Source organism: Agaricus bisporus, assembly GCF_000300575.1.
Source record: "Agaricus bisporus var. bisporus H97 unplaced genomic scaffold AGABI2scaffold_1, whole genome shotgun sequence".
Taxonomy (NCBI): domain Eukaryota; kingdom Fungi; phylum Basidiomycota; class Agaricomycetes; order Agaricales; family Agaricaceae; genus Agaricus; species Agaricus bisporus.
In genome coordinates this window covers 132,879-152,370 of record NW_006267344.1, presented here as the reverse complement: position 1 = coordinate 152,370, position 19,492 = coordinate 132,879, and the positions used below count along the sequence as shown (strand labels likewise).

The 19,492-nt window shown below is 46.7% G+C and overlaps 9 protein-coding genes across 9 annotated transcripts; 6 read left to right on the top strand and 3 right to left on the bottom strand.

Moving 5' to 3' along the window:
• Nucleotides 1–2,016: 2,016 nt before the first annotated feature.
• On the bottom strand, nt 2,017–3,889 carry AGABI2DRAFT_62120 (hypothetical protein; the record flags this gene model as incomplete). The annotated part of the gene is made up of 8 exons (XM_006453754.1): nt 2,017–2,196; nt 2,251–2,369; nt 2,425–2,526; nt 2,579–3,298; nt 3,352–3,410; nt 3,471–3,635; nt 3,691–3,778; nt 3,838–3,889. The coding sequence occupies 8 exons, from the start codon at nt 3,887–3,889 to the stop codon at nt 2,017–2,019; spliced, it is 1,485 nt and encodes a 494-aa protein (XP_006453817.1).
• A 755-nt stretch (nt 3,890–4,644) lies between these two features.
• AGABI2DRAFT_113586 (hypothetical protein) lies at nt 4,645–5,335 on the top strand (the record flags this gene model as incomplete). Its single annotated transcript, XM_006453753.1, has 2 exons — nt 4,645–4,980; nt 5,030–5,335. The coding sequence occupies 2 exons, from the start codon at nt 4,645–4,647 to the stop codon at nt 5,333–5,335; spliced, it is 642 nt and encodes a 213-aa protein (XP_006453816.1).
• Nucleotides 5,336–6,582: 1,247 nt separating this feature from the next.
• Nucleotides 6,583–8,040, top strand: AGABI2DRAFT_113585 (hypothetical protein; the record flags this gene model as incomplete). The annotated part of the gene is made up of 1 exon (XM_006453752.1): nt 6,583–8,040. One exon carries the CDS (start codon nt 6,583–6,585, stop codon nt 8,038–8,040), a length of 1,458 nt encoding a protein of 485 aa, XP_006453815.1.
• A 366-nt stretch (nt 8,041–8,406) lies between these two features.
• On the top strand, nt 8,407–10,101 carry AGABI2DRAFT_175596 (hypothetical protein). The gene is made up of 2 exons (XM_006453751.1): nt 8,407–10,005; nt 10,061–10,101. The coding sequence occupies exon 1, from the start codon at nt 8,540–8,542 to the stop codon at nt 9,992–9,994; it is 1,455 nt and encodes a 484-aa protein (XP_006453814.1). The 5' UTR covers nt 8,407–8,539; the 3' UTR covers nt 9,995–10,005; nt 10,061–10,101.
• Nucleotides 10,102–10,617: 516 nt separating this feature from the next.
• AGABI2DRAFT_113583 (hypothetical protein) lies at nt 10,618–11,460 on the top strand (the record flags this gene model as incomplete). Its single annotated transcript, XM_006453750.1, has 1 exon — nt 10,618–11,460. One exon carries the CDS (start codon nt 10,618–10,620, stop codon nt 11,458–11,460), a length of 843 nt encoding a protein of 280 aa, XP_006453813.1.
• Nucleotides 11,461–11,573: 113 nt separating this feature from the next.
• On the top strand, nt 11,574–11,856 carry AGABI2DRAFT_189173 (hypothetical protein). The gene has a single exon (XM_006453749.1). The coding sequence runs from the start codon at nt 11,611–11,613 to the stop codon at nt 11,776–11,778; it is 168 nt and encodes a 55-aa protein (XP_006453812.1). The 5' UTR covers nt 11,574–11,610; the 3' UTR covers nt 11,779–11,856.
• Nucleotides 11,857–13,065: 1,209 nt separating this feature from the next.
• AGABI2DRAFT_113582 (hypothetical protein) lies at nt 13,066–13,761 on the bottom strand (the record flags this gene model as incomplete). Its single annotated transcript, XM_006453748.1, has 1 exon — nt 13,066–13,761. The coding sequence occupies one exon, from the start codon at nt 13,759–13,761 to the stop codon at nt 13,066–13,068; it is 696 nt and encodes a 231-aa protein (XP_006453811.1).
• Nucleotides 13,762–15,253: 1,492 nt separating this feature from the next.
• On the bottom strand, nt 15,254–15,636 carry AGABI2DRAFT_139988 (hypothetical protein; the record flags this gene model as incomplete). Its single annotated transcript, XM_006453747.1, has 2 exons — nt 15,254–15,396; nt 15,447–15,636. 2 exons carry the CDS (start codon nt 15,634–15,636, stop codon nt 15,254–15,256), a joined length of 333 nt encoding a protein of 110 aa, XP_006453810.1.
• Nucleotides 15,637–16,562: 926 nt separating this feature from the next.
• Nucleotides 16,563–19,409, top strand: AGABI2DRAFT_196353 (hypothetical protein; the record flags this gene model as incomplete). Its single annotated transcript, XM_006453746.1, has 9 exons — nt 16,563–16,892; nt 16,944–16,961; nt 17,015–17,653; nt 17,704–17,887; nt 17,948–18,036; nt 18,085–18,123; nt 18,174–18,679; nt 18,730–19,040; nt 19,090–19,409. The coding sequence occupies 9 exons, from the start codon at nt 16,563–16,565 to the stop codon at nt 19,191–19,193; spliced, it is 2,220 nt and encodes a 739-aa protein (XP_006453809.1). The 3' UTR covers nt 19,194–19,409.
• Between the last annotated feature and the right edge of the window lie 83 nt (nt 19,410–19,492).

Sequence of the window (19,492 nt, the reverse complement as noted above, 5' to 3'; positions counted from 1 at the left end):
ATACCGACAGCTATCATCCTCGAAGTATTTCTTGGCGGATAGAAACGAGAAACATCGTCCAAGAAGGTGGGCGCAATTCCCTTACAACGTAGTTCAATCAAAGATGAAAGTACCCTCGACTAATCGATTCGAGTAGGAATTGCAGTCAACGTTCGTCAGTTGTCGCCAGCTTGAACTGCTGAGGGTTGGAAGGACTAAAAACCCGGATATTGCAGTGAGAGGGACTAGGACGAGTGCGACAACTTGAAACCTTCAGTTTGAAATCTGGAGTAAGGTACGACGTGAACGGGGGCATTCGTGGCCTTGAGAGTAGTGCTGATGACGACCTTAGAACCAGATCTACTGAATATCGCGAGATATACGTGCCCAGGCAAATCCACCAATAACAGGAACAAGGAGTGCAAATACCCTCATCGGGGCTCAGAGACAACAATTACACGAAACCGTGGAGAACAAGTCCCAGTGCAGTTGAGTATGTTGCCCAGTGAACGAGGATCATACGTCGCTTGACTGACCGGCATCTTCCGTTTAGCTGGAATTGCAAGCATAAACGCGAAGAACACCAACACAAGGATTCAGCATTAAAAAGAAGATGACCAGTCCAACAGCGACAGCAGCCGAATATCCCAGAGCTGCCCAAGAGTCAAACGAGGGAAGGAGCGCTCGATCTATAATCCAATGCCCGTTGGCTCCTAGGATCGTACCGGATGAACTTCCAACCGTAGACGAACCTACTCAGCAACACCCAATAGTCATAAATCACGGAGATGGCCAATGGATCCCTGAAGTTTTGCTCTTCCGCAACGACATTCGCCCCAAAGTTGACTCCAGGTTGGCCTATGGGAACGAATCACGTGCCATCGCACTGCCTTCCTTCACGTGCATGACCGTGACTCCAGCGCACCTGTGGGGAGCAGTGGGACCAGGGAAATCCAGTTCTGGTGGGAGAAAATGACCCAACTACCTTGACAGATAGCGGGAATTCAGTTCTGGCGGGAGGGAATGACAGAAAGCGAGTGCATTTTGAGCAAGCGTTTGACCCAGCAACAGAGCCATCGGTGATGCGGATGATCATACGTACAGATACAGACAATATCATCATCGCCGACGCTGGACAAGGACAATCATATGTCACGGTGGTAGATGTTCAGCGGGCGGTAATCAACTGGATGAAAGAGACACGTACCAGGTCTGGCACCAATAATCTGACGAGGAGATTTTCTAAAAGGTTGAGGATGGTCGACGGGGATGGGGCTGATGTTGAGGTTGAAGTCTGGGTTTGGAAGGGGCTGAGGTCTCTATCCACAGATATGGCGCATTGGCAGTTATGCCTGGGCGAGGCTTGAAGGCGAAGGAAGCGTGGCCGAAATGCTGCGAAATGTATATTAGATACCTGCATCTAGGAAAGAATATTACTGAGGATTGAACCGGACGTAGTATAATATTGAAAAATTGCGGTTTTGCGGAGACACGAGGCGACTTCGAGTGAAGTCGCTCATTGTTGGCGACTTCCAAGCAGGCAAAAAGGACCTATGTGATTTTTGCGCCGCATGTCGCGATTTCCCATCTAGAGCTGGTCATCATTAAAAAGAGAGGAAAAGTGGAGGATATCATCCGTGGAAGATCGTTAGGCAGTGTTGAAAGAGTGGTCAAGGGGGGAGTGGGAGCTGGTTCCGAGTTCCGTATTAGGAATAATTCTGCATTAGGAATGTACGGCTTGCTCAGTTTGACAGCCCCCTGTTGTAATATAAGTACTTGATATCAGCTCACGATGATCATGCTGCTTCCTGCGGCGTTCACACGCACGTCCCCATGCCACTGCTTGGTAGTTGACGAAGTCAATATTCAGGGATGTCTCGTGGAGTGCCCGAGTTTCCTTGTAATTTCGTTTAGCTATGTATCTGTTACTTCGGATACTTCGGATGAACCCCTCACGTCTTTTCTTCACCCCCTGGCACAATTCCAATATTTGGGTATATATACAACTAATTTCTAATTTTCCATACCTCAACGATCTTATCGACTGAGGGATTTCTCAACTATGAACCATGATGCAATCATTGCAGCCACTGCCATAGAGACAGAAAATACGAGATTGGAATGAACGGCGTCTGCATAGGCAGACCTCACAATCCTCTGAGTTTCTGGATCCAACTCTTTCAGATAATCAAGCGATTCCCGAACACGTTCAATAATCTGTAAAAGTAGCGTTATTATATGGCCTTTCGCGTCAAATAGTTGAGAACGAACCTGATCTACATCTTTACCCTGGAGAGTGCGATGTAAGACTGATCGAAGCGTAGTTTGGATTAACGTGCTGCCTATCGACAGGCCGATAACGGAGCCCAGTGAACGGAAAAGATACGATACTACATTGAATGGTGTCAATTCTAGAATACTTGGCATGGGGAAGGGTTTCCTTACCAGCCGTTGCGATAGCTTGATCAGCTTGACCCGCATTCGCAATCAGAGAAACCAAACTCGTAGTGACGCCGCATCCATTACCCCAAGCTGTCAGTGCGAGACCTAAGAAGAGCCGTAAGCAACATAAGGAACGTATTGTATATTTTTAACGCACCAAGGATCACTTCTAAACTCGACCTAGGCAAACCGTGGAAGCCAGTTCCGAACAAAACCGTTAAGGTCCCACATAGAAGCACGACATAAGCCAAACAAGTAAGGATATAATATTTTCCAGTCGACTGCATGATCAATCCACCACCAAGGCTTCCTATGAGGGCGGTCGCGACAGCAACCACCAGCCAAGCACCTGTTTCCGACGCGGATTTACCCAAGACAGCTTGTATGTATAATGATATATGGAATAATTGAGAGAAAGCTGCGGCTATTCCGAAGAAGTTGACCATGTATGAAGCCATGAGAGCTCGGTTGACGGTTATACGTGTAGGAGCGAAGGGTTCCGCCGCAAAACGAGCTTCTATTGCGCAAAAAGCGACGGCGAAGATGCCAAACCCTACAAGGAGGGATATGGTAGAGCGATTATTCCATCCGATGTCACCACCACGGTCGAAACCCAAGAGGAGGAGGAATACCGCTATGATGAGTGTTATTGCTCCGCCAAAGTCGATTCTACGAAGTTTGGTTTTGAAATCGGTACCAGCACTTGAAGTGCTTGTAGGAAGGGGTAGGTTTAGGAAGAGATACACGGAGAGGGCGGAGGCGACTGCGAGGGGAACTTGAATATAGAATACCCATCGCCAGCCGATGGTATCTGCAAGGTATCCTCCTAGAGAAGCCCCCGTGCTATTTCCACATGTCCAAACGATATTAATGATACCTATAAAAGGCGTTGAGAGCCGTATTGTAGAGGGACTTTCGTGATAGGCGCACCTTGCCAAGTACCACGCGAACGCAATGGAACAATATCCGACATGATGATACTCACAAGTCTAGATATCGAATTCGTTTGTCAAAATGCCGCGAAGAGATTGTAATCCGGGAAAACACACGTCTGCATCCCTGCTCCCCCAATTCCAGTAAATGCTCGGCAGATAATCAATTCCATCATGTTTTGAGCCCGACCACAAAGAAAAGTCCCGATTGCGAATAACGAATAGGCAAAAAGGAGGCACCCTTTTCTACCGAAAATGTCGCTCAACTTCCCATATAACGGTCTGTCGATTATAGTTAGCTCCGATAGAACGCATCATTCATTATTATCATGCATACTGAAAACTTGTAAGCGTGAGCAAGTAGGAGGTGGCTATCCAACTGGTCTTTTTTAATTCCTTGAGATCGCTCCCAATAGCGGCATAAGCTGAACATGAGTAACATGGTGAGGTACGGTTCGCTCATGGGCATCACGTAATTACTTACAAGAAACAACAATCGTAGCATCTAAAGCAGTAAGGAAAATCCCAATGGCCATAGGTATGACCTTCACATTGCATCAGATCTGCCTTCTAGTCGAGAATTGAATTGACCGCTTACATATGTCAGAAAAAAAGCGGTATTTTTCGGAATTTCCAGCTGTTGTTCTGCGTTTGATGCATCGGTTGCATGGCCATTGGAACTGGCGTTGTCAGGCTGACCCAACAAGGGAGAAGTTTCGTTCGCCATGGCGTCCATCTAGTACAGTATCGTGGGTCCGTGCCAGGTACCGTCGAAAAAGTTCACGCCCGGTTATGTTCAATCCGATAACCCCGAACCCGTGATGACCTATCACCTGAGAAAAGTCAGTTGATCTACCACCACCCTCACCTCAGAGGCACCTCGATGGCTTAGACATTGGCTAGCTGTGTTGAGAAGTATGGTCCTTATATCGACGGACGAGTGAATGTAAGCACAATAAAAGACCACCGTTCGACGAAGAAACGAGGGTCTAGCGGAAGTTGCCGTGCGAGATTGAACACCGATCATGCTCCTTCGGGTGGCTCCGAGCATCAATCAGCGCAAACTTCCGGGGAACTATCGCAGCTTCCACACAAACGTCCGCACAGCCGACGTTGCTTGGTATTCGACAACATGGAAGATGTTGATAAGGTGCTTATTCAGTGCTCGAGTTGTCCTCGCTTTTTTAATTCAATTGGGTGATTGTAATCCAGATGGATCTGTTGCGTGGGAGTAGTGTACATAAGCAGGCTGATGTGTTTGATCCGCCTCGCAGCCGTTCCTCTCTACAATATGCATCCGCCGCACACTCCAAGCCCAAAAAACGCACCCAAGTCCATTTCTGACCTGGAGAAATTTACTCAAGACCGTGCCGCAGGTTCACTTCTCAGTCTCGACGAATTCGCAAAGTACTGGAACGACTTTGATGCTATTGCCAGGATCCTTCTTGAAAACAAACTCATGAACAAAGCCGAACGAGATCTCTACTTCTGGACTGGTCTTCCTTTTACTGTGCGCAGATCTATAGCACAGCAGCTCACGACGACCGACCTTGCTTTTCATGACCGTTTAATTCCAACTTGGAGGGACGCCATACAAGCTGGGCGTATTGTATTCCATGACCCATCTGTAAATTCATACTTCCCTTCATCTGTCCGGGGCTGACATTCTTAGATAGCTGGATTCTACCAAGCAGTCGAAAGACGTTGACAAGCTCGTCCGCACGCTACATGGGCTCGGGGTGGATGACGCTAACTACGCTGTCGCATATGCTCGCCTACTTGTCGCTGCTCCGGCGGTGGCTGACCGGATTGAACCTCCTCTACGATGGACTCGGTCTCCTGCTCTCACTGTACTATCCGCTCCGAATTCACCTGCCGCGACTAATCGTCAAACTCTCCGACGTGCTCAATCCTATGTCTCGTATCAATGGTGTCCGAATTGTGTGGAACAATATGGGGTAAAGAGAACTTCCACTACCTAATTGTTTTTATGGAATGGTATTCAATGGCTCGCATGTTTTTATCTCACCTTCCGATATTAAATTATTGCCCCCCTGCAAGAGCAGTGCCACAATTCATTCATTGTTCCCCTCGGAGTTCTGCCGTCTTCCAATCTCCACACGCACCCAGGGGACGAAACTATCGCCACGACTCTGATCGATGCTCTTCAAGTACAGAGAGTACTAGCCTGTGCCAGTCCTAACGGTTGTCATAGATTTTGACTATCAATGGAAGGCAATCAAGAAATCTGTCTACCAAGCGTTCAGCTTCTTGAACTTGCGTTACAGATGCTATTTGAGCGACTTCCAAACGTGATCAGGCCTGAGATGAAATCAAATCAGTTATTCCTCTATATTCAGTGGACAAGACATACGAGAAATTGCTTCGAGTCCCTCAAATCAATTTTACTGGCATAACATGACACAACTCTCGTACTCTTGACATGACATCTATTTGAGGGCTTATGTCGGGGTATGATTCAGCTTCACGTTTCTTTCGCATTTCAAGGTGATTGTTCCATTTTGAAACTCGTGTAAACCATGTTCCTGTTCAATCATCAATATTTCAATCGCCGACAGCCTCCAATTTTGTAGTTGTGCGGGTCCTCCATGCATAATTAACGAGACAGAAAAATGACACGCCACTATTCCCCATCAACTTCTATCCCCACAGCGCACCTCGAATGACGGAACGTGAATTGTCAAACTATAAGTGCCCCAGTTTAACTCATCCAGGCTATTCCGGATTACAGCCAAGATGCCGAGAAGGAGGAAGTTAGCATATATGGAGGGGACCACTCTTGGCGATCTCATCTATGATCATGATATAAGGATCGCCTAGCTTGTATTTCAACACTCGCACAGGGAATGAATATCAATGACATGGTCAGCAAACGTAGGGAAAGGAGAAGACTGGACTGTCATGTTTAATGGTCAGGGTGTTATTTCTCTTGAATGGCAGGTCGATCGTTAGGCTTCAGCTTCAGTTCCAGTGTGTCATGACCACACAAGTCCGCTCGACTCCTTCGCTTCATTTATCATGACTATGATGAGTTGTTGGATTACTAGATATATACTTACCTATTTTCCGTCATCTAAAGTTTGATCAGGTTGTCTTCATTTGTACTGTACCAACCAGATCACATGTTTCTAAATCAACTTGCTTCACGACTTGTACCGCTACCATTACTTACTCACCGTCATTGATCCTGCGATTAGCTGCTCCTTCAATGGATCCATCGCAGCGGAAGTCCAAGATCGACGACGTGTATCGGAAAATTTGCCGAGTCGATGAAGCAGCCGTGGAGCTAGCCAAGGAACGTGTAAAGCTACTCGAAGAGCTCAACGATGTGCAGCCAGCGATCAGTGTTCTGCCACCCGAAATACTCTGTCGTGTATTCTACTTTGCTCATCCATCACGCTTTGATGCCTTCTATGGCCCGGAGCAGGTTCGACTCTTCTGCCGCCTACAATCTGTTTCGAAGCATTGGCGCCAAACACTATTATCTAACCCCGTCATCTGGACAGAGTTTGATTTATGTGTCGCTAGGAAAAACCTAAAGCGCAACGCTCACCCTCTCCATACATTTATTACGCATTCTCGTCAACTCCATCTCTCTGTTGGCATGAACTATGATTCAATTGGTGCTATTGGTGACGGAGCCTTCATCCATCCATCCGTTGACCCATTGCTCTTTAAAATTCTGGATCGAATCTCATGTCTTCGCCTGGATAATCCGCCAGTAGCATGGTTTTCTCATCTTGCTCTCCTCAAACAAACGACTCGTCTCGTCCTGTCCAATGTCTGTATAACCGTCCCACCACTTTCACTTGATCAGGTCGACTCTCTGTCTAACGTTACTGTGCGAGGGTCGCCCCACATTCGATTTGCTTCTGCTCGTGCTATCACGAAGCTCACCTTGGATTCGATGCCAATCAGTTCATCCTTTCACATATTCACGAATTGCCCACATCTTGAAAACCTTTATCTCTCGTGCCACGCGCAAGACATGAAACCCGGTGTTCCAGCCAAACCTTTCACGTTACTGTATCTAGAGGTTCTTCATTGGGAGCTTGAGATAAAAGGCAAAGGCCCCGAAACATGGTACAAGGCTATATTAAACCACATTCATCTTCCCTCCCTTCGAACACTTGAGTGGGATGAGGGGAAAAATATGACATACGATACTTGTCGAAGAGCTATAATTCATTTCTTCGCCAGGTTACCTGTGAATCTGAGTTCACTCAAGCTCCACAATATATGGAGTGACTCGAGGGTGCACGACGAGATCATCCAGGATGTCCTTCAGATTCCTCCTATGGATTCTCATCTTGAATCGATCTCATTCATCAATTGTTCTATTCCCTACTTCCGCTTCTTCCTTCAAAAACTCCGACCACCTCATCATTTCCCTCGACTACATACTATCGAAAAAGATGGGCGATATTGGACTCCGCGTCCTTGGACATTGGAGTCCATATACCATATAGAAGAAGATTTTTCACAATCATGTTTGGCCATGTTACGGAATCGCATGAATGTGTCAAATCGACGGTTTACTTTGCGGGTGAACGAGTCGGACCTGGGATGGTTGGATAAAGTTGAGAAAGGAATGTTGGGAATTAACCAGAGTATTTATCCGGTGGAGATTCTCAGAGCTGGTCGTAAGATTGTCCTCAATACGTAGATCATACAAAGGTTGGTGAACGTTGTCAACCATGAACGATTACACTAAAAATGCTCACGCCGAGAGAACAGCGATACTTGAAATAATAGGGGGAACCAGGCCTGTATGTAGTTTGTATGTACCAAAATATATGTCTGTATCTATCAGTTGTCCTTTTCTCGCATTTTCATGACACGGCGGACCAGCTGTCAATTGATCGGTCAGGCCGATCTTTAGGCTTCGGTCCCACTGGCAGCGTGTCATGATCATACAAATCAGCTCCTTCATTTCACCCCACAATATACTTATCATGGCTACGATGAATTATTGGATTACTAGACATAATTTTATCAACTTTCCGTCATCTAAATCTTGATCCTTGATCAGGGAGTCTCCATTTGGGTACTGGAACTCGGGACCAACCAGATCACATGTTTCTAAGTTCAGCTCGCTTCAAAACTTGTACCGCTACCGATACTTACTCACCGTCATTGGTCCTGCGATTAGCCGCTATTCTTCAATGGACACATCACAGCAGAAGTCCAGGATCGATGATATCCATCGGAAAATCCGCCGAGTCGATGAGGCAGTCGCGGAGTTAGCCAAGGAACGTCAAAAGCTCCTTGAAGAGCTCAACAACGTGCAGTCAGCGGTCAGCGCTCTGCCACCCGAAATACTCCGTCATGTATTTTACTTTGCTCGCCCATCACACTCTGATAATTTCTATGCCCCCGAGCGTGTCCGGCTCTTCTGCGATCTACAATTGGTTTCAAAACATTGGCGCCAGATACTATTATCTAACCCCGTCATCTGGACAGAGATCGATTTATGTATCGCTCCTGTTAACCCAAGGCGCAACGCTCGTTCCCTTCTTGCATTTATTACGCATTCCCGTCAACTCCCTCTCACTGTTGACATTACATATATTTCAAGTAATGGCTTTGATGACGGAACTTTGATCCACCCATCTGTCGATCCATTGCTCCTTAGAACTCTGGGGCGAGTCTCACGTCTTCGCCTGTATAATCCGCCAGTAGCATGGTTTTCTCATCTTGCTCTCCTCAAGCAAACAACTCATCTCACTCTGACCAATGTCAATGTGACCGTCCCACCACTTCCGCTTGATCAGTTCGCCTCTCTGTCTAACGTTACCGTGCGAGGGCGGTCCCACATTCGATTCACTGCTGCTCATACTATCACGACGCTCACCTTGGGTTCAATGCCAATCAGCTCATCCTTCCACATATTCACGAGTTGCCCAAATCTCAAAAACCTTCATTTATCGTGCGATTCACACGATGGAAAGCCCGATTTTCCAGTCGATTCTTTCACATTACCACATCTAGAAATGTTTCATTGGAAGCTTGACATAGGTTCCTTTGATTCATGGTATAAGGCTATATTGAACCACATTCATCTTCCCTCCCTTCGCACACTCGAATGGGATGAGGGGGAAAGGATGACAGACGATACCTGTCGAAAAGCTGTAACTCGCTTCTTTGCCAGCTTGCCAATGAATCTGACTTCACTCAAGCTCCACAAGATGTGGCGCGACTCGAGGGTGCACAACGAGGTCATCCAGGATGTCCTTCAGATGCCTCCTATGGATTCTCATCTTGAATCGATCACGTTTATCAATTGTTCTATTCCCTACTTCCGCTTCTTCCTTCGCAAACTCCGATCACCTCATCAGTTTCCTCGACTGCATACTATCGAAAAGGATGGGCGTTCTTGGACTCCGAATCCCCGGACACTGGATTCCATATTTCAAATAGAAGAAGATTTTTCACAATCATGTTTGGCCATGTTACGGAACCGCATGAATGTGTCAAATCGACGGTTTACTTTGCGGGTGAACGAGGTGGACCGGGGATGGTTGGATGAAGTTGAGAAAGGAATGTTGGAAATCACCCAGAGTATTAGTTATCCGGTGGAGATTCTCAGGACAGGTTATAAAATTGTCCTCAATACGTAGGTCATTCAAAGGTTAGTGAAAATTGTCAACCATGAACGACTGCACTAAGAATGGTCACGCCCGCAGAACGGTTTTATGATGTGATCCTCACATTGGCTTCGAGTGATACATGCCTGTCGCTAAGCTAACGGCCAAGGTCTTGTCGCGACTACTGAACCTTGAATTTGAAACCGATCGACCATCTCTGATCAACCGTAGAAGGCTAGCTTACAGATTGACACCGCTCAAATCCACTCAACTCGCCTCGTTGCAATGAGTTAATCATTTTCGTTATCGTAGTTCGCCATCTGTTAGCCGTTTCATTTGACAGACCAGACCACGTGTTTGAACCCAGTGGGATGGGGTACTTTAATCTTGATAGTGTAGCGGTTTCCAGTTGATCACAACTTCTACCGCTACCAACACTTACCGAAAAGTCAGAAACTCATCCTGTAATCAGCTCTCCTCTCTTCATGTATGCGTCATTGCTTGACTCGAAGCCACGTTCCAGTGTTCTGCAACGCTGTCATATCATCCACTCTATTCGTCCATCAGGCTCGGATGACTCCTACGATCCCGAGAAGATTTGGCTCTCCTGCGATCTAGAATCTGTTCCAATGCATTGGCACAAATTACTATCATCCATGCCAGACCTCAGGTCAGAGTTCGATCTATGTATCACTCGCCAAGGCCCAATTCTACTTACCCACAGTTTAATTCCTGAGTTCATGCACTCTCGACAAGTCCCTCTCTCTCTGGGCATTTCCTATCAATCACACGACGACAAAATCTTAATCCACCCATCTGTTGATCCATTCCTCCTAGGAATTCTTGGGAAAGTCTCGTGTCTTTGCCTGAGAGATCCGGGACTAGCATGGTTTTCCCATCTTGCTCTTCTCGAGCGAACAACTCATCTCATTCTGAATAACGTTTACGTGCCCGACAAGTCGATTTCACTTGATGATGCCGTCTCCCTTTCCCAGCTCACTGTCGCAGATTCGTGCAAGGTTCGATTAACTTCTACTTTCATTACGACGCTCAATTTGGTTGAAATGCCAATCGAGACATCCTATTATATATTCACCAATTGCCCAAATCTCAGAAAGCTTTGTATGTTGTGCCACTCGCATGAAGGCTACAACACCGGTATTCCAGTCGATTCTTTCACATTACCACGTCTAGAATTCCTCCATTGGAATTTGGATGTTAATGCACGTGATAAATGGTATCAAGCTATAATGAATCATATGCACCTTCCCTCCCTTCGAACGCTCGAGTGGGATGTCAGAAATCGGACGCCATACCATGCCTGGCGAAGAGCTATAACTCGTTTCTTCGACAGGTTACCCATTACTCTGACGTCGCTCACGTTTTACGAGATCAACCACGATGTCCTTTTCTTCCCTCGTGCTGATTCTCATCTTGAATCGATCACATTCATCAATTGCTATGCAACCTCCTTCCGCTCTTATCTTGACAAACTCTGATCGCCTCATCGGTTTCCTCGACTGCATACCATCAAGAACATCCTGGAAATAAGAAAAAAATTGGAAACAGTTGATGGATGGGCATGCTTTAACCAAGATCCTGCACCCCTACATTTGACGGAGGAAGAATCTTCACGAACATGTTTGACCATGTTGCGGAGTCGCATGAGTGCACCGAAGCGAAGGTTAACCATGCAGCTGAATGAGGTGGATCTGGGATGGTTAGAAAAGGTTGAGCAAGGACTGCTGGAATTTAAACAGAGTGGTCATCAGGTGAAGCTTCTCAGAGACAAGTACAGGATCGTCGTCCAGACGTAGATCATTCAAAAACTATGTAGGCTCATTCAACGCTCACTATGAATTGAAAGAAAATGAATATATCCCTTGACAGCTTTCGCCGATTGGTGTGAATCAGTTGCAAAGCACTTGCACGCGTCAATACGGTGTAAGGACATGGACGAAGATGATCACGTTCTTCCTCGACGTCACGAGGGAGCATTCTCTCGGGATGTTGTTACGTGTGATGTATAGGCTACAGAACTGGAAAATTTCGTATCTACGGTTTCTATCTCGGGAGTTAGGGGCGGTTTACCCTGCAGGTGGATAAGATGGATGTGAGGCGGCTGAAAAAGGTCGAGCGAGGATTGCTGGATTGCTGATCGTGAAGTCTGCCTATGCAGACGCCGTTCATGCCAATCTCGTATTTTCTGTCTGTATAGTCGTTGGTGCAATGATGGTATCATTGTGATTCAAATGCTCATAGTTGAGAAATCGTTCAGTCGATAAGATGTTGAGATATAGAATTTTGGAAATTAATTGTACATATACCCAAATACTGGTTGAATTATGCGGGGGGCTGAAAGAGATATGAGAGATACATCCGAATATATTAAACAATAATCATGCAGCGTAACGAAAGTAATTGGACACCCGGGCACTTGACGAGATATCTCAGAATACATCGTCGACTATGTATTAGTACCAATCAGTGGCACATGGGACGTGCGTGTGAACGCTGCTACGTATCGAACCCGGAAGGTAGCGCATTGATCATGATGCATTGATGCTCGGAGCCACCCGATCGATCGGAACCCAATATGTATTGTGATCACGTTAGTTGGGAAAGAATTTATCTCCATTCTGTGTTTCCAACTGCAGTTCCGCACGTGTTTCAGTAAACTCGAGAAAGGGCTTGAAGCCGAGTCCAACACAACGTTCGAGTCGAACTCGAGATACCCCTGTTGTACTAATATAGCATATGACCATCTTCAGTCGAACATAGAGCCATCAAACTCGAGTCGGACCCAATACAATCGGTCAACGATCGGTGGTAGTACAGGTGTCAATCAGTCGGTGTCAGTCGGTGTCTTCGAAGTTCGCAGCTAATAATAGCACAGGTGATAGCCGAAGGCTTATGGGAGTCGCGGGTACCGCGCGGCAACTCCCGTTTAACCTTCTTCTCTCTCCCCTTGGCACATCACCGAACTATCAGCTTCACACTATACATCCGTCCTCAGTTACTTTCATTTGTTCAAACTACAATCCACGTCTTAACGGAGGACGTCTGACCGTTTTCGCAATATTTCGGCCGCACTTCACTAGCCTCTAGGCATCGCATAGATGCAAGTGCCAGTGTACCATGTCTGTGGATAGGGACATCAGCCCCTTCCAAACCCACACTTCAACCTCTGCTTCAGTCCCATCCCCGTCGACCATCCCCAACCTTTTAGAAAATCTCCTCGTCAGACTATTTATGCCAGACCTGGTACGTGTCTCTTTCATCCAATTGATCACCGCCCGCTGAACATCTACCACCGTGACGTATGATTGTCCTTGTCCTGCGTCGGCGATGATTATATTGTCTGTATCTGTACGTATGATCATCCGCATCACCGACGGTTCTGTTGCTGGGTCGAACGCTTGCTCAAAACTGACTCGTTTTCTGTCATTTCCTCGCACTAGGACTGGATTTCCTACTGCTCCCCAGAGATGCGCTGGAGTCACGAGCGTGCACGTGAAGGAAGGCAGTGCGATGACACGTGATTCATTCCCATAGACCAACCTGGAGTCGACTTTGGGGCGAATGTCGTTGCGGAAGAGCAAAACTTCAGGGATCCATTGGCCAATTCCATCATTTATGACTGTTGGGTGTTGCTGAGTAGGCTCGTCTATGGTTGGAAGTTCATTCAGAACCATTCTGGGCGCCGACGGATGTTGGATTGCAGATCGAGTGCTGCTTATTCCGTTTGAATCTTGGGCAATTCTGGGGAATGCAACAGCTGTGGGTGCTGGACTGCTCATTTCTGTTGTTGTGTTGGCTCCTTGTGTCGGTGTTCCTCACGTTTATGCTTGCGTTACGAGCTAAGCAGAAGGTGCCGGTCAGTCAAACGACGTATAACCCTCCTCGTTTATTGAGCGACATACTCAACTGCGCTGGGACGTGTTCTCCACAGTTCGGTATAATTGTTGTCTGAGTCTCGTTGGGGGTACTGGCAACCCTTGTTTCTGCTATCGGTGAATCGGATACTGCCTACGTGTATCTCGCGATATCCAGTAGATCTGGCCCTAAGGTCGTCGTCAGCGTTACTCCAAAGGCGACGAATGCCCGGTCATGTCGTACTTTAGGTTCAAAGCTCAAGTCCCCGGCTCCAAGTTGTCGCCCTCGTCTTATTCCCTCTCACTGCAATATCCGAGTTTTCAGTCCTTCCGACCCTGAGCAACTCGAGCTGGCGACACTGACGAACGTTGACTACAATTTCTACTCGATATGATCAGCCGAAGCTAGTTTTTACTTTGCAATCTATGCTGCAAGGGAGTTGCACCTACCTTTCTCTCAGACGATGTTCCTCAATTCTGTTCGCCAAGAACTAATTCGGGGGTGATTGCTGTCGGTGTCGCTGCTTTGACGGTAGATTTCAAAGATGACAGTCGGCGGAGGTGATAGAAGAGAAAAGTCTTTCCCAATTCTTCGTCGAAAAGGTCAAGTATCTCGGCGCTTCCACCTCGCCGTTTTGCTCATACCTGTGAGAAAGTATGCTATATTATATAACCCTTATGTCTGCTACGATAAATGTTTAATTGTGAATGAAATACAATCATAGTTTGGGTAAATTGTTTGCAAGTAACTTGAATGATGCTACTGGAGATTCGGAAGATTTTTTTGAATGGGATTCGCAGTGGTAAAACCCTGTTTGAGATGTTTTTTCAAATCTCGCACAATTTTGATCGTTGATGTTGTCTTGCAGGTCTATTTTTGGCTCAATCAATGCGTTCAAACTAGAATGGGAGTACTTGGTGGCAGACATAATCCTTTCAAAGAATTTCTTTGACTCGCAAACTTCACTTGCAAAATCGTGCGACGGCATATATCTACATTGGGTTTGTATCTTGAGCCTGGGATAGACTGCGTAGCGTTTTCGATGTGCGGTAAAACGGTTAGTAAGTATGTGCTAGGTACGTCAGAGTTCAAGTGTTTCACGGTGAAGTATTCTAGGAGCTCAATATCCTTAATCGAGTGTTTTTTCAAGCATAAATCAGTAGTTGATATGGTTCGCATTTTATTTTTTGGTAGAGATCACGTTGGACTTCTTTCCTTTACCGACAAGTACTCAGTAAGTGCGTAGCACAATTTTATGCGATCAATAAATGGTTTATTGATATATGTCAAACAGGGGCTTTTTCCATTACAAATGGAAAGACAGTGGGTAAAGATATGGTGGGTATGACTAAAGGGTGTGATTCAACGCCATTGTGTATGAGTGACATCGTCTAGGCGGAAGGAAGGAAAAGTTCTTCATGCGCTAGGGTCTACAGGAGCAGGCTCAGCAGGCTCTGGAGCGGGAGAAGGCGCGGGAGAAGGCTCAGGCTCAGGTGCGGGCTCTGGGGCAGGAGCGGGCTTGGGAGCAGGTTGATCACCACCACCGAGGACGCCGGGAGCTACATCACCATCAGCAACTGCATTAGAATTTGAAACTAGTATATCTTACCGACACCACCAGCGACACCGCCAACAGTACCAGCGACACCGCCTGCAATACCACCAGCAGTACTGACAACACCATCGACAAGGTCACCAGTTCCACCTCCGCCCAGAAGTTGGGGAGTGGGTAACGCCTGCACAAAGATGGTAGCGAAGGAAAAGAAAGAGATGATAATGGCGAGGACGGATGTCTTCATGATATCGGGTGGTTAAATTTGAAAAAGAGTGGATGGGGTTTTAGAGATTGTACTGGTAGGTCTTTGAGAGAGGATGCGAATTTGTGTTTATGGTTTGGAACGTTGTTGCTAGTTCTTTATATATGCGAATTAAAGGTCAGGGACTACCAGAACTATCACAGAGCGTGGAGTTTGGTGGAGTCGATATGGAGTGCTGCGGATGGGCCGCTATCCCTGTCGTTGTCATTTTGTGGATATCGTCGTCGTCCTTGTCCATACGATATTCATCCGAAAATTTCACTGGTAAACCCTGCATGTTAAGCGCAACTTACCTTGCTTCAGTCTCTTCAATCGTGTCTATGCGGCATAATATGAGGTTTACCACGACCCAAGTTGTATAACCTGTCGTCGTACTCCTATCCGAAAAAAAATCTATCTCCACTCCCAAAATTGAGATAATAGCGCAACCACCCTACTGGTTGTACTCCACACTGCCGAGGCCACTAGTACTTCTGTGGAGTACGACTTCGCTAACGTTGGTTGCATTGGAAACACGCTAAGAGGTTTATTTATTTTTCCATTTAGGTTCCATAGAGACGCAATCATACGAGCCCTGAGACAGTGGAGCATGTAAGTCGATATCTTGAAAGACCAGAAGTCGATGGATGTGTAAGTTGGGAAAATTGGTTTATTCGAGCTCGAGGTGGTATCATCGAACATTTTCAGCCCATACGAACTTACAGACCACTGACTGATAATAGACAGTTGACCAAGGAGTTGTTCGCGCCCTGTCCAACGTCGCCCTCAGATTATAAGATTTGCATAATATATCAGTCTCAAGGCGGGCCATGGTAGAAGCACTGGTCCCGGTCATCCGCTGCTGATTGTCACGTACACGACTTGTCACAGAGAGTAATACATGTTGTCACGCTAATTGATGGCTTGAAATGGACGACGACGGCGAGCAGAATCCGCGCCCGACAAAACGCCAGAAAACGGAGGACACAATTTCTGCAGAAACACCAAAATTGCCACATCTGACCCTCGCCAATCTTCTGCTCAGCCTGCCATCGCTCTTGCTACACCCTCCAACTCATACTAACCATGAACGGTCGCTGGCCTTGTCGTATAATGCACTCAACCGATGTAATGTTCTGACCAGTCTCGATAGAGTTGTAGAATGTCGCGCAGCTACTGGGTTGGTGGAACTTGGGCTACAGATCGGACTTTCAACTCCTGGCGTACAGGGCGAGATTCAAAAAGCGCTCACTAAAGCAGTCAGTATATTGCATTTTTTGGATTCATTATATGCTTATGCCCATTTGTAGTCTCTCGTAGCACAAAATGTATGCTCCCTCTTCAAGCTGTTCCATGCCCTAGGTCTCACGACGTGGCCCAGCTTCCCTCGCTTCATCTCTACAGACACCGCATTTCGCAGCTATCCTCGCAGCTCTCCTTGGCTTCCGGAAACCCAAAAGTCGCCCAAAACAATCTCAAACGGGCCCTATCAACGGTTACTCCAAATGACCCACCGCATATACTCTACTCTACCCATCTCGCTATCATCGCCAGCATCAGCTCCCAAAGTTCAGACGAAACGACAAATACAATGCGTTCCCTCGGTGCTATCAGTGACCTACATGAACTCGCCTCGAAGCAAGGTCATCAATCAATGGTCCAGCTTGCCTCAGTCCTGCGTCTCCGTGCACTTGTGCGTTCTGGACTGTGGGATGACGTTGGAGAGACTTTGGACGCAATTGAAATTAAACTGGATATGGCGGTGACATTAAACAATTATTCTATGGATAAAGCAAAAGTCACCGAGGATCAAGGCCAGGCCTCCCTCCCCTCCCCGCCCTTGACTAACAATTCGCCAAGGTCTACCCTCGAGTATGCGCTAATCATCCATTCCCTTGTCTTGGGCATTATCTTCTACACCTATACTGGAGACTCTAGTCTCGCTACCCCAAGATTGAAATGGCTCCATGAACTACTTGATATTCAGTTACCTCATTTTCCAAAAACTGGTATCTTCGAGGTGAGTATATGCGCTCCCTACGTGTCCTCCGCCTCTAAAAGTGTCTACAGATCCCATTTTCGAATGGCCCACCCCTCCATTATCAACTGACTCATCCTAGGGTGATATATATCCTGGGTTTCCTGGTTTCGAGTCTTGCGAAACGAGATATGATGGGGAGGAAGCCGAAGAAAAAAGTCTTTGCCAGTGAAGGTATCATCGCGATTGACAAGGAGCTGAGACGGGAAATTGCTGGTACGTTCGAATCACCCGTGATTTCCTCTATGCATTCATGTATTCCTCCTGCCTCCGCAGTGCCGACCTGGGCTTCAATATCTGATGTTAGAGAGATAGATACCCACTTCAAGAAACTTAGGGCTGACCTCATGTGCGAAATCATTGGTGTACGTTTCTAGGTTTATAAAGTTACTTCCATTCTGACATCTCGCTAGGCATCTATCATGAGAAGCGAGTTTGATGAAGCGGAGCGTGTATGTCAATTCCCCCTGCGCCCGAGTCGCTTCATCTCTAATCCAGCCAGTCAATCGACGAACTGATTTCTTATACCCGGACACAAGGAATTTTCCCATCCTATGTAGCCAGATTGACGCTACACGAAGCCCAGCTAGCACATGCGCAAAATAGCCACAAGCGAGCTCTGGATTGCTACCAAATAGCATCCTGGCTATCACGAAAACGCGATTCAAAAATACCTATTTTTCCGCAATATACCAAACCTGCAACAAAAAAATATTATAATGGATCTGGACCTTCAACTACCAATGCTGACGATGATGAGATGATTGATGGAGAAGAAGATACGTGGATTAATGCCGCTGCGCGTGCTGGGGAACTTTGGCTTCGGATAGGATTGTTCAGGCAAAGTTCGTCATCAGATATGGGAGAGGAGGAGCGAGAAAAGGAGCTGAATAGGCTGAGAAAAATCGGGGAGAGTGTGACTAAAGATTGTCGTGGACTTGGTGGGACGTTGGAAGCGATTGCGGAGGTATTGGAAAGTTGTTTAACAAAGGAGTTTACTACAGCAAAGTATGTCTTCCTTTCTTCCTCTTATCTTCAGCTGACGCGTTTCGTAATAGGACGCACCTCAGACGTGCGATGAATCTGGCAACTAATTCGGGCGATAATCATCTTCGTGCTCTTGTTCTTTCATTGATTGCTTCGCACTTTTTACACACTTCCTATGACTATGCTGAGAAGATGCTCAAATCATCGGATAGTCTCGCCGCCGGCTTAGGTTCTCAACCTAAATCATCATCGAAAAAGCAGGACACATTAAACTCACCCGTCAAGGGGGGCGATCGTGCTGGTGCTCCTAATCTACAACCACTGACAAATGTGGCAGTGGGTAATGCACATCTGAGGTTGTGGATTGGTGAACGGCGTTTAGGTGCGACTTTGACCTTTTTGGCCGTTTTTACCTTTGTGCTGACGGTGAGTAGAGTTGTACAATAGGATAGGGAATCAGGATGCCGCGAAGATGCAGGTTGGGAGGAATGGTGCTTTGAAGGAAGCTGTTGCTCGGGTGGAGGCGACGAAATAGCCTGGCGTGTGATGTGCTTAGCTCGAGACGCGGGACTTTTATCATCCAGCCGATTGTCGTCTTATATGTGGGTGTATACTATGCTGGACTTGTTGTTAGGCAGGCTTTTTTTCTTGCGGTTTGTTGGTCCACCAGGTTGTATGTTTCTTCGTAGAGACGATGCAGTAGTAGAGTAGTAGATAGCTGTGATTAATGCATTACAAGTGACTTTGTCGGGTCATGCCTTGAGCGCTACCTTCTGAGCCGTGAGAATATGTAGGATCATCAGCTCGCGCTCACCTGTTCGTTTAACTCTTCTT

What these genes read in the sequence shown, in the direction of transcription:
- AGABI2DRAFT_175596 (XM_006453751.1), top strand. Translation starts at nt 8,540, where the DNA reads ATGGACACATCACAGCAGAAGTCCAGGATCGATGATATCCATCGGAAA.
- AGABI2DRAFT_189173 (XM_006453749.1), top strand. Translation starts at nt 11,611, where the DNA reads ATGTTGCGGAGTCGCATGAGTGCACCGAAGCGAAGGTTAACCATGCAG.